General features: G+C 47.8%; 1 protein-coding gene across 4 annotated transcripts; it reads left to right on the top strand.

Annotated features, from left to right (window-relative positions):
- Nucleotides 1–316: 316 nt before the first annotated feature.
- On the top strand, nucleotides 317–11,634 carry tepsin (TEPSIN adaptor related protein complex 4 accessory protein). Of its 4 annotated transcripts, none has more exons than XM_056297178.1 (13): nucleotides 317–417; nucleotides 1,010–1,082; nucleotides 1,660–1,751; nucleotides 2,013–2,106; nucleotides 2,193–2,260; nucleotides 2,513–2,594; nucleotides 6,227–6,298; nucleotides 6,529–6,717; nucleotides 8,091–8,280; nucleotides 8,880–8,993; nucleotides 9,133–9,211; nucleotides 9,314–9,448; nucleotides 10,100–11,634. In XM_056297178.1, the coding sequence occupies exons 1-13, from the start codon at nucleotides 379–381 to the stop codon at nucleotides 10,802–10,804; spliced, it is 1,932 nt and encodes a 643-aa protein (XP_056153153.1). In that variant the 5' UTR covers nucleotides 317–378; the 3' UTR covers nucleotides 10,805–11,634. The 4 variants fall into 4 exon arrangements, with proteins under 4 accessions (XP_056153153.1, XP_056153152.1, XP_056153154.1 ...); XM_056297177.1 differs by having other exon boundaries at nucleotides 8,844–8,993; XM_056297179.1 differs by lacking the exon at nucleotides 6,227–6,298 and having other exon boundaries at nucleotides 8,844–8,993.
- Nucleotides 11,635–12,874: the final 1,240 nt, after the last annotated feature.

Genomic DNA, 12,874 nt, shown 5'->3' with positions numbered 1-12,874 from the left:
CAGGCAGTACCGCTGTAAGCGCTGTCATGAGTTGAACAGGATTACTTTTAATGTTATCCTTTTATGGGGTCGCCGGACCCTGTTATGACGTCACACAGGAAGTAGAGGAGTTGCGTACTAACCCGCCGTATAGTAGTCGGTTTCATAACCCCCAGCGCCGGTGTCTCCTCTTCCGCCTCATTGGCCTAGCTGTGTGCCAATCACAGCGTAAACCAAAATGTCTTTACGTGGATTGGCTGCCGGTCTGCGGAACCGGGAGCCAATCGGAAACAACTCTTCTAACTGTTGTCGAATGATCAGCTAGTTGTCAGACGAGGCCCCGCCCTCCCGCGAGAGCCCGTAGAGGAAGATGAGCGGCCTGCGGTGTGTTGCTAAATCATGGCAACGTTTATGGAAAGACTCGCTTTTCTACAAAAGGTAGGGTTCCGTAGTAGATTTGATGGTGTTTAGATAACGTTACCCACCGGTACCCGGCAGTTCTGTTTGGCTCGCTTGTGTTGTGCCATCAGTAGCTAGGTTAGCTAGCGTGCTAGGCTAGCCGAGCTGACAGGTCCAGTACGACCCGGTCGGTCAGCCTGTCGGTGGAGGGTGTGTGAAGAGCGGGTCGGCCTGTTGGTGGAGGGTGTCTGAAGTGAAGAGCGGGTCGGCCTGTCGGTGGAGGGTGTGTGAAGAGCGGGTCGGCCTGTCGGTGGAGGGTGTGTGAAGAGTGGGTGTGTGAAGAGCGGGTCGGCCTGTTGGTGGAGGGTGTGTGAAGAGTGGGTGTGTGAAGAGCGGGTCGGCCTGTCGGTGGAGGGTGTGTGAAGAGCGGGTCAGCCTGTTGGTGGAGGGTGTGTGAGGAGCGGGTCGGCCTGTCGGTGGAGGGTGTGTGAAGAGCGGGTCAGCCTGTTGGTGGAGGGTGTGTGAAGAGCGGGTCGGCCTGTTAGTAGAGGGTGTCCTGGTGCTGACTTAGCACGCAGTCACAAGATGTCTTCCTGAATCTCACTGTCACCGTTTCCTCCATCCACTCAAGGTGCCTACTCTGATGAAGGCCACGGCGGATGATGAGAGCCCCTGTCCTGGGTACCTCTTTCAAGAAATAGGAAGCATCCTTTTTTTTCTTACCCTTTATACAGTCTTATCCATACCCACATGTAATGGGTTCAAGTGAAAAACTCGATGGTTCTGGTTCTGATACTTGTGCTGATTCTTATGCTGGTACTGGACATCAGGCCTGTACAGACTGCTGCAGTGTCAGATTTCTATATATTTACCTTAAAATTCAATTTCAACTTTCACTCGTGATTTTTTCAAAATGAAGTATAGCTAGATTTAAGAGATGACTACATGTATGAATACTTAGGAGTTATGTAGTATGTCCAGTTCCCCAGCCGGGTTTTGTCATGGAGTTCTAACTGAAACACAGAATGGAGCTCTAATATCCACCTGACAAACGGCGCAGCATCATTCTCATCATTCAGTCAGAGTTAGGGTTTTTAGCAAGGCCACCGGTGAAACGATGACATTTTCATGTGGTTTTACCAATCGGTTGGTCCGGAGACTCCGGCTGAGTTGTGCCGGTGCTGCTGTCATCTTTAGCGGTTCCCAGGAATACTGTGTTTCCTTGTATGCACATAAATCTCCTGTTGTATATCAATGTCATATCCTCAACCATGCTTGAAGAAATTTCCCACGAGTCGTCGGGTTGTGGTCAGTGTCTATTAGAATACCTTCTGGAGAGGCTGCAGGTGGAGTCCTGTCATGTCAAGCTTAAGGTGAGAGAGTTAAGCAACCATCTGATGGTGACGCCATCACAAACTTCTAAAGGGAGCTTCAGCACTTTGACACATACATCATAGGTGGAAATGCATATTACATGCTTACCTTGTAAATAAATGTGTAAACTCTGTTAGTGCTGTGTTTTATGTTGTGTTGTGTACTTAATTTCCGTGTGGGGAAACTACATATTTACCCCCCCCCCAACAAACATAAAATCCTTGGGACAACTAAACTTGTTGTTTCATCCATTGTTTCAGGTGCTGAAGATCTTGGTCCATCTTTGTGGTCATGGTTCAGGTCATTTCCTCACAGAGCTCAGGAGAAACTCCACCTTCATCCAGCAGGCGTCAGGTGAAGCATCAGTTCTCACACAGTTGGCATACCCTGCTCTTTGCTTTGGTTCTTTAACATTCACTGTGTGTTAATGCTTCCCTAAGTGTTCAGTGGTCCTCCTGATCCTGTCCATGGCACAGCGTTGTACCAGAGAGTGAGGAATACAGCACAGGTAAACCATCCGACATATACAACGCGTTTAAACAGACACACAGACGCACACGCACTCGTCAGTGTAAGGTTTAGTTAAGTAAATACGTACATGCCCCACATACAAGCACCTAGGTGTTTGGTTCTAGTTGTGGTGGGTGGTGGACAGAACATGAAGCGACATAAGAGGCCTTGTTGGAGCAGTGGAGTTTGTGGGTTGGTAAAGCTGTGTGTCAGCTGCACATGTGTAACGTGTTCCTCTGTGTGTCCACAGGAAGTAGCCAGGTTACTTTTCACAGATAAGATCTCTACAAAGAGCAGCCTGTCACCCGGTACCCCGGCCACGCCAAGTCTGGGTTAGTACAAATCACAACTTAATGAAACTATGATTCATAACTTATAACACAGCACAACCTCCATTAGTCTGAAGATTTATTGGAGTCACCACAGTTAACTTCCTTTCACTTTTAATACGGAGGGTACTGCCTGATATCTGACTGTGTGACTTCAATTACCCTTTCATTAACGAGTATTGTGAGAGCGAGAGAGGCAGAGAGAGGGAGACAGAGGTCAAGTTTATTTGTACAGCCCAGAATCACAAGGTAGTCCCGAAGGGCTTTACAATATAAAACAATATACGACAAACCAGTGTTTCCCAACCCAGTCCTGAAGGACCCCTATCCTGCAGATTTTCATTGTAACCCTGCATAGGTAGCCCTGTTTAGGTAGCCCTGTTTGTACTTACTCAACCAATCATCTCACAGCACTTAATTATGCAAGGTGTGCAACATCTGACATAATTCATTACTGTGTTGAGGGGTAGTAGAGGATTTCAGGGGGCAGGTTTCAAGTCAGAGTTGGGAGGATAACACAAGAGAAATTAGACGCAGGCGTCGACCCTTGGCTGTCTCGGAGTGACTCCACTTTGGAAAAGGGAGTTAAGAAAGAGAAGCTTGAGCTAAACATCAGCTGGGCCTCTCACTGTCTGTTGTAAACATCAACTAGGCCTCTCACTGTCTGTTGTAAACATCAACTAGGCCTCTCACTGTCTGTTGTAAACATCAGCTAGACCTCTCACTGTCTGTTGTAAACATAAGCTAGGCCTCTCACTGTCTGTTGTGAACATCAGCTAGACCTCTCACTGTCTGTTGTAAACATCAGCTAGACCTCTCACTGTCTGTTGTAAACATCAGCTAGACCTCTCACTGTCTGTTGTAAACATCAACTAGGCCTCTCACTGTCTGTTGTAAACATCAGCTAGACCTCTCACTGTCTGTTGTAAACATCAGCTAGGCCTCTCACTGTCTGTTGTAAACATCAGCTAGACCTCTCACTGTCTGTTGTAAACATCAACTAGGCCTCTCACTGTCTGTTGTAAACATCAACTAGGCCTCTCACTGTCTGTTGTAAACATCAGCTAGGCCTCTCACTGTCTGTTGTAAACATCAGCTAGGCCTCTCACTGTCTGTTGTAAACATCAGCTGGGCCTCTCACTGTCTGTTGTAAACATCAGCTAGGCCTTTCACTGTCTGTTGTAAACATCAGCTAGACCTCTCACTGTCTGTTGTAAACATAAGCTAGGCCTCTCACTGTCTGTTGTAAACATCAGCTAGGCCTCTCACTGTCTGTTGTAAACATCAGCTAGACCTCTCACTGTCTGTTGTAAACATAAGCTGGGCCTCTCACTGTCTGTTGTAAACATCAGCTAGACCTCTCACTGTCTGTTGTAAACATAAGCTAGGCCTCTCACTGTCTGTTGTAAACATCAGCTAGACCTCTCACTGTCTATTGTAAACATCAGCTGGGCCTCTCACTGTCTGTTGTAAACATCAGCTAGGCCTCTCACTGTCTGTTGTGAACATCAGCTAGACCTCTCACTGTCTGTTGTAAACATCAACTAGGCCTCTCACTGTCTGTTGTGAACATCAGCTAGACCTCTCACTGTCTGTTGTGAACATCAGCTAGACCTCTCACTGTCTGTTGTGAACATCAACTAGGCCTCTCACTGTCTGTTGTGAACATCAGCTAGACCTCTCACTGTCTGTTGTAAACATCAGCTAGGCCTCTCACTGTCTGTTGTAAACATCAGCTAGGCCTCTCACTGTCTGTTGTAAACATCAGCTAGACCTCTCACTGTCTGTTGTAAACATCAGCTGGGCCTCTCACTGTCTGTTGTAAACATCAGCTAGGCCTCTCACTGTCTGTTGTGAACATCAGCTAGACCTCTCACTGTCTGTTGTAAACATCAGCTAGACCTCTCACTGTCTGTTGTAAACATCAGCTAGACCTCTCACTGTCTGTTGTAAACATCAACTAGGCCTCTCACTGTCTGTTGTAAACATCAACTAGGCCTCTCACTGTCTGTTGTAAACATCAGCTAGGCCTCTCACTGTCTGTTGTAAACATCAACTAGGCCTCTCACTGTCTGTTGTAAACATCAGCTAGGCCTCTCACTGTCTGTTGTAAACATCAGCTAGGCCTCTCACTGTCTGTTGTAAACATCAGCTAGGCCTCTCACTGTCTGTTGTAAACATCAGCTAGGCCTCTCACTGTCTGTTGTAAACATCAGCTGGGCCTCTCACTGTCTGTTGTAAACATCAGCTAGGCCTCTCACTGTCTGTTGTAAACATCAGCTAGACCTCTCACTGTCTGTTGTAAACATCAGCTAGGCCTCTCACTGTCTGTTGTAAACATCAGCTAGGCCTCTCACTGTCTGTTGTAAACATCAGCTAGACTTCTCACTGTCTGTTGTAAACATCAACTAGGCCTCTCACTGTCTGTTGTAAACATCAGCTAGGCCTCTCACTGTCTGTTGTAAACATCAGCTAGGCCTCTCACTGTCTGTTGTAAACATCAGCTGGGCCTCTCACTGTCTGTTGTAAACATCAGCTAGGCCTCTCACTGTCTGTTGTAAACATCAGCTAGACCTCTCACTGTCTGTTGTAAACATCAGCTAGGCCTCTCACTGTCTGTTGTAAACATCAGCTAGGCCTCTCACTGTCTGTTGTAAACATCAGCTAGACTTCTCACTGTCTGTTGTAAACATCAGCTAGACCTCTCACTGTCTGTTGTGAACATCAGCTAGGCCTCTCACTGTCTGTTGTAAACATCAGCTAGACCTCTCACTGTCTGTTGTAAACATCAGCTAGGCCTCTCACTGTCTGTTGTAAACATCAGCTGGGCCTCTCACTGTCTGTTGTAAACATCAGCTAGACCTCTCACTGTCTGTTGTAAACATCAACTAGGCCTCTCAATGTCTGTTGTGAACATCAACTAGGCCTCTCACTGTCTGTTGTGAACATCAGCTAGGCCTCTCACTGTCTGTTGTGAACATCAACTAGGCCTCTCACTGTCTGTTGTAAACATCAGCTAGGCCTCTCACTGTCTGTTGTAAACATCAACTAGGCCTCTCACTGTCTGTTGTGAATAGAAAGTTATGACTCAGATTTCTGTTACTACTACTAACAGTGTTGGTTTTGCACTAATCTAAAAACAAAAGGCTTCAGAAAGTCACCAGAAGTCTTCAGTCTGTACTAGACCAATCATATGATATGAGGCTCCAGGCTGAGCTCAGGCTCATAGTCATCGTCATAATCATCATCAGTTCCGTAACCTATGCAGGTCATAGGAGCACAGCTGATGCCTCAACAAGTCAGGTTGAGTCCTCATTGTGTTCCAGTAGGGGGAGTACCTGGGGGTCCCTATCTCCTCTCCAGGTATGGATGGCCGTTGGTTCACAGAGGAACTCGTCCGCCCTTTGACAGGTTTTGTTTTCCGTCCTGCTGGGTGTCCACACACCCTCCTCACAACAACCCACGGGTTGAAGTGGGGGTGCGGGTTTAGTCGCCGACGACCCGACGGTTGCAGTTTAACGTCATACCCAGGATGCTGGCTCATAGAGGACTGATTACAACACGATCAGACACCTTAACCTTGCCAACATCTGTCTTATTAGCTGTTGCATCATGTTGTCTGTCTGTCTGTTCAGGTATGGGCTCAGCAGCAGCCCTCAGGTCAGGGATGCAGGGCTTTGGATACAGCCCAGCAAAGCAGGGAACCGGTGAGTCAACAAGGATAGCAGTATGCCTCAGCTTGCATGTGTGTGCATGAATGCCAGTATTTGCTGTGTCAAGACACTCTTTTAGATTCCAGCACTTCCCAGTTCCTAGCTCAGTTTAAATATGCCGAAAATACACCGACAGCGTAGAGTCCCACTCTCCTATTCAGAAGGAGAAGCATCAGCACTGTGAATTTCCATTCCTTGAGCTGTCTCCTCGTCTGTCCCAACAGGCAGTGACACGCTGCTGGAAAAGATCCAGAAGGCTGCGGAGGTGGTGGCCAGTGCTGTCCTACCTCCAACCGAGCACCAGGGCCTCCGGCTGCATGATAACCACTACCGACCCGTGGTGGCGCCATCTGTTCCTGTAGAGGTGGCAGTGCCTGCATGTGCCTACAATCTGCCCCCCCACAGACCCAAAGGTCAGACATACATGTCTGTCTGTCTCTCTCTCTCTACTGTACTCTTACATTAGACAGACACGCCTGTCTGTCTCTACTGTACTGTTACATTAGGCAGACATGTCTGTCTGTCTGTCTGTCTCTACTGTACTGTTACATTAGGCAGACATGTCTGTCTGTCTGTCTGTCTGTCTGTCTGTCTGTCTGTCTACTGTACTGTTACATTAGGCAGACATGTCTGTCTGTCTGTCTGTCTGTCTGTCTGTCTCTACTGTACTGTTACATTAGGCAGACATGTCTGTCTGTCTGTCTGTCTCTACTGTACTGTTACATTAGGCAGACACGTCTGTCTGTCTCTACTGTACTGTTACATTAGGCAGACATGTCTGTCTGTCTGTCTGTCTCTACTGTACTGTTACATTAGGCAGACACGCCTGTCTGTCTCTACTGTACTGTTACATTAGGCAGACATGTCTGTCTGTCTGTCTGTCTGTCTGTCTCTACTGTACTGTTACATTAGGCAGACATGTCTGTCTGTCTGTCTGTCTCTACTGTACTGTTACATTAGGCAGACACGTCTGTCTGTCTCTACTGTACTGTTACATTAGGCAGACATGTCTGTCTGTCTGTCTGTCTGTCTGTCTGTCTGTCTGTCTCTACTGTACTGTTACATTAGGCAGACATGTCTGTCTGTCTGTCTGTCTGTCTGTCTGTCTGTCTCTACTGTACTGTTACATTAGGCAGACATGTCTGTCTGTCTGTCTGTCTGTCTGTCTGTCTGTCTCTACTGTACTGTTACATTAGGCAGACATGTCTGTCTGTCTGTCTGTCTCTACTGTACTGTTACATTAGGCAGACACGCCTGTCTGTCTCTACTGTACTGTTACATTAGGCAGACATGTCTGTCTGTAGTGTGCTGGAGGTAGTGTAAAGACATCTTTTTGTTGTTGTTGTTGTGGTAGTTAAATCAGCGACCTTCATGAATCCAAAGTGCAGGTGTGTGGGCTGACGGAAGGACTTGATTGTGGGCTCACACACGGTGGGTTCCTGGCCTACGTGGACATAGACAGCAGATACACATCCCGTCTTAATGTATAACAAATGTAGTCCTTATTGAACGTGGCCGTCTTTCAGTCCAGTTTTGTTGTTATTTTTCCCAGGCTCACGGATTCAAAGTGTCACGTAGAGTCTTCCTTCTCTGAAGCATGCCTTTAACCTGTAGTAACATCTGGCCACAGGAAGCAGCAGAAGATGTCATTTCCTCTAGAGTTTGTAACCAGGTCACGACGGGAGCGGAGCGGCGTTGCCGCGGCACAGAGAGCAGTGTCGCACGTCTCTTGGTTGTGTTTGTCTGTGACACCGGCGTCGTCTCTGCTCTTCCTTGTCCTTCACAGTGACTCGGCGGTGCCCCGGGCAGGTGGGCGGAGGCTGGGAGGAGACTGACAGTGGCAACAGCTCCTCCCACAACTCTTCTCAGGACAACACAGCCAATAGCAGGACCTCTGAGAACAGAAGCAGCAGGTCGGGCGGCACCGGGAGCCAATCAGGTGCCAGCAGGGAGAGCAGCGGTGAGCCGTCAGAGCGGTGAGTAGATGGATGGAAGGATGGACAGCAGCAAGGCCAGTTTGTTTGTGTAGCACAGGTCATCAAAGTGCTTTATAGGTAAAAGATAAGAAGGGAAAAAAAGCATTATAAAAGCATAAAATAAGATAAATAAAAGTACAGACAAGTTTATAACTGGGTTAGTAAAATAAATAAAAGTGCCATAAAAACGGATTAATTAAAAGTAACAACAACTGGAGCAGAATATGTAAAAATAGACCCGTCCCAGGGGTGAGAGTCGTACTAACACACAAACTTTCTTGCTTGTGACAAAAAAATAAAGTAAAGAATTAACTTCACGTGAACAGCACTTTCTGAATAAACCTTTAACAAAGCTCTGTAGAGTAATGTAACACAACTAAACAATGAAGTACACCATAAACAAAAATGGACATGGATAAAATAAGTCCACAGTGCTCATCTATAGCACATGGCCAGCATTGGTGTGACAGTAGTCCTGAAGGACATGCCGGTGGACACAGACTGACTCTGGTTTAATGCTTACATCACACTGGGTAGCAATGCTTTTCTCACATTCTCTGCAGTCTTCATCCAAACCCTGGTCAACACTCCTCTTGCAGGGTTGAGGCTATGCAGTTGGGGGACTGTGGCCAGGAGATGGCGTTGATCAGCAGACTGACCGAAGGCTCCAGGGTCTTCCTGTCCAGGGAGGAAACCCAGCACTTTATCAAGGAGTCAGTGCTTCAGAAAACCTGATTAGAGGATTTGATGCATCATATTCATTGTCTCCACTCTATGCACATAACTGTCCAGCAGAGGTCACTGTTGTAATTGGTCTTCACAAGTTTGCTTCCTGTCGGTCTTTGGTTGTAGGTGCTCCACTCTCAACTGTGAGGTGGTGGTGGAGTTGCTCTCACGGAGACTCCAGGAGCCCTCAAACACGGTTCAGATGGTAAAGCTCATGTTCTTACCCACACATCAGCCTCGGGCTTTGGATGATGATGGCTGTTTGCTTTGGAAAGCTGATATGCGGCATGTTCCTCCTGTCTTCCAGAGGGCGCTGTCTGCTGTAGCCTGCCTTATGACATCTGATCTCCTCTCCCTGGAGCAAATCTTTGGGGCCACCCAACGCAGGCTGGCCCACCTTAGTGAAAGCCCCCCTGGACCTGTAGCCAACAAATCTACCAAGGTGTGTGTGTGTGTGTGTGTGTGTGTGTGTGTGTGTGTGTGTGTGTGTGTGTGTGTGTGTTCAAACACAGCTTAACCCTATAACCATTCTTTAAGGTGGTAGATTTCGATGTAGCGGTGAGCATGCATGGACAGAACTGTTCACGCCTGCTTATTAGCACAACTTAATCAAATGGCACCGTCGTGAACTTCACAGTGTGCAGCGTCGTTTATCCCGCTATGTCCAATCACATGGTCCAGACATCAGTCCGATCACATGGTCCAGACATCAGTCCGATCACATGGTCCAGACATCAGTCCGATCACTTGGTTCAGACATCAGTCCAGCACCTGGAGATGGGTTTTCACCTTCACGTTACCACCTCTCTCGAGTCGTGTTGGCTTTAGTCGCTGTTTAAGACACAAGTAAGAGGTCAGAAACCCAGCCAGTAGAAAGTAAGGGGCGTCAGGGTTAAGGTTCGAGTAAACATGAACACTGGGTGTGTCCTCCTGGCTGTTACCGGCTGTGTGTATGTGTAAAGGAGAGGGGGGGCGGTGGAGTTTGTGAGAAAAGAAGCATCGGGGGGGGGGGCTGATTTAAAATGCAACACTTATTTATTTGATAGAACTTGAAAACTTGTTTTTAACTTTTCCATCTGTCTGTATTTGCCAGATCTTACGCCAGTTTGATGCTCTGATGGATGGATCTGTTCGTACTTCTAAACACGATACTGCAACCAACAGCCATGTGACCTCATCTGACCACCCACCCATGCCCCGTTCGCCAGCCTCTTTACTACCAAGTCTGTCTGCTGACATCACCCAGTCCGGCTCTTACCAGGGGAAGGACCTGCTTTTTGACTCTGCAGCTGAAGGCAGTACTGAGACCTCTGGCCCCTCCGGCCCGGCCTCGCGGCAGACAGGATCACCAGCAGGCCCAGTCCACAATGAGGAGACTGTTTCTGTGAGTCAGGATGAAAAGCCAGCTGAAGGCTTGGCAGGCTCTGTAAGGACTAGTGAGTCTGAAGTGGAATTTAATGTGGAAGATCCGGGGCTTCCATGGGAAAGGGGCCTGGCCCTTCACTTGCGGCCTCAAGCTGAGCCACCGTGCCTGGGCAGACTGTCCCTGTTCAGCGGTATGGAGCTGGTGACCAGGGGGATTTCAGTGTGTCGTCAGGAAAAAGACAACTCGCAGATAAACATGGTGGACTGGACGGAAGAAAAGGTGACCGATGTCAACGAGGATTCAACTACAGATAATTCTGGAAGCTCAGTGGATCCATCTCTTCCTAGTAGCGATAAACTTGCTCCTCTGACATGTGATGTCACATCCAGCAGCAGCCCACCACTGTCAGCCTTCTCTTTTCTCAACTGTTGACTGTTGTCACAAAGTGGACTGTGACAGTTCCACCAGTGAGGTCTTAGTTTCAGGTCTTGTCCATGGTCTTATAAACCAAAACCTGCATCTGAGCATCAGTAAGGTTACAGCCATTCAGAGGCTGACGTACTCCTCCGGTCCTTCGACGTATGAACCCAGAGATCCAGTACAAGTCCCCTGTCCCCCCAGACCGTCGACACAGGTTGACAGGCGATGTGGGGCCCTACCTTGCGGTTTGTTGGTCTGAGTTTACTTTGGCATCTGTTCACGAGTCTTACAGGTTATTACTGATAGTTGCTTTACCTCAGGGTGTCTTTAGGGCAGTGAAGAGTACAGTCCGCCTCTGAGGGGACACGGCCCCGCTTTGTCTTTTGCACTTAACTTGTACACTTGTGGATTAAGAAGAAGTCTACAGTAGAAGATAGTCTTCCGTTATTTTGCAAGCAAGCTACTAATAATGTCAGAGTTACCGCCCGGGGGCTGACGTCCAGTCCCTTACTCCTTCTCTCCTGTGGAGCCACCCTGCAGCGAGACGGGTGGTGGAGTGCATGGACGAGTGGGAGATGGCATGCTGAACGCCTGTGACCTTGTTTAGCGCTGTTGGTGAAAAACACATCTGTGTAAAAATGTACAAATCTCTCTCGCTTATCAAATGTGTTTGTTTCATGGCAGAGCGCCCCCCAGGTTTCAGTCTGACGTGTGTCTGACGGTACGTTTCAACTGAACCGGCACACAACTTCTCGCGGTAGGCTGTTTGCACATGTACAGTATGAGCGCTGTGGAAAAATAAACCATGCTGTCCAGATTCTGGAAGGATCTTGACAGAATTCACTCTGACTGGACTTTATTGGCTCATTAAGTGAAAAAAGACTGTATAGTTTCACACCTCCGTCCTTCATAACTGACGCCACATGATTTGGACCGTATAGTTTCACACCTCTGTCCTTCATAACTGACGCCACATGATTTGGACCGTATAGTTTCACACCCCCGTCCTTCACCCATCCTTCATAACTGACGCCACATGATTTGGACCGTATAGTTTCACACCCCCGTCCTTCATAACTGACGCCACATGATTTGGACCGTATAGTTTCACACCCCCGTGCTTCATAACTGACGCCACATGATTTGGACCGTATAGTTTCACACCCCCGTCCTTCACCCATCCTTCATAACTGACGCCACATGATTTGGACCGTATAGTTTCACACCCCCATCCTTCACCCATCCTTCATAACTGACGCCACATGATTTGGACCGTATAGTTTCACACCTCTGTCCTTCATAACTAACGTCACATGATTTGGACCGTATAGTTTCACACCCCCGTCCTTCATAACTGACGCCACATGATTTGGACCGTATAGTTTCACACCCCCGTCCTTCATAACTGACGCCACATGATTTGGACCGTATAGTTTCACACCTCTGTCCTTCATAACTGACGCCACATGATTTGGACCATATAGTTTCACACCTCTGTCCTTCATAACTGACGTCACATGATTTGGACCGTATAGTTTCACACCCCCGTGCTTCATAACTGACGTCACAGGATTTGGACCGTATAGTTTCACACCCCCGTCCTTCATAACTGACGCCACATGATTTGGACCATATAGTTTCACACCTCTGTCCTTCATAACTGACGTCACATGATTTGGACCGTATAGTTTCACACCCCCGTCCTTCATAACTGACGCCACATGATTTGGACCATATAGTTTCACACCTCTGTCCTTCATAACTGACGTCACATGATTTGGACCATATAGTTTCACACCCCCGTCCTTCATAACTGACGTCACATGATTTGGACCATATAGTTTCACACCCCCGTCCTTCATAACTGACGTCACATGATTTGGACCATATAGTTTCACACCCCCGTCCTTCATAACTGACGCCACATGATTTGGACCGTGTAGTTTCACACCTCTGTCCTTCATAACTGACGTCACATGATTTGGACCGTATAGTTTCACACCCCCGTCCTTCATAACTGACGTCACATGATTTGGACCGTATAGTTTCACACCCCCGTCCTTCATAACTGACGCCACATGA

The sequence above is a fragment of the Lampris incognitus genome, chromosome 17 (assembly GCF_029633865.1).
Source record: "Lampris incognitus isolate fLamInc1 chromosome 17, fLamInc1.hap2, whole genome shotgun sequence".
NCBI lineage: Eukaryota > Metazoa > Chordata > Actinopteri > Lampriformes > Lampridae > Lampris > Lampris incognitus.
The sequence above is the reverse complement of the archived record's forward strand: the minus strand, read 5'-3'. Positions and strand labels throughout refer to the sequence as shown.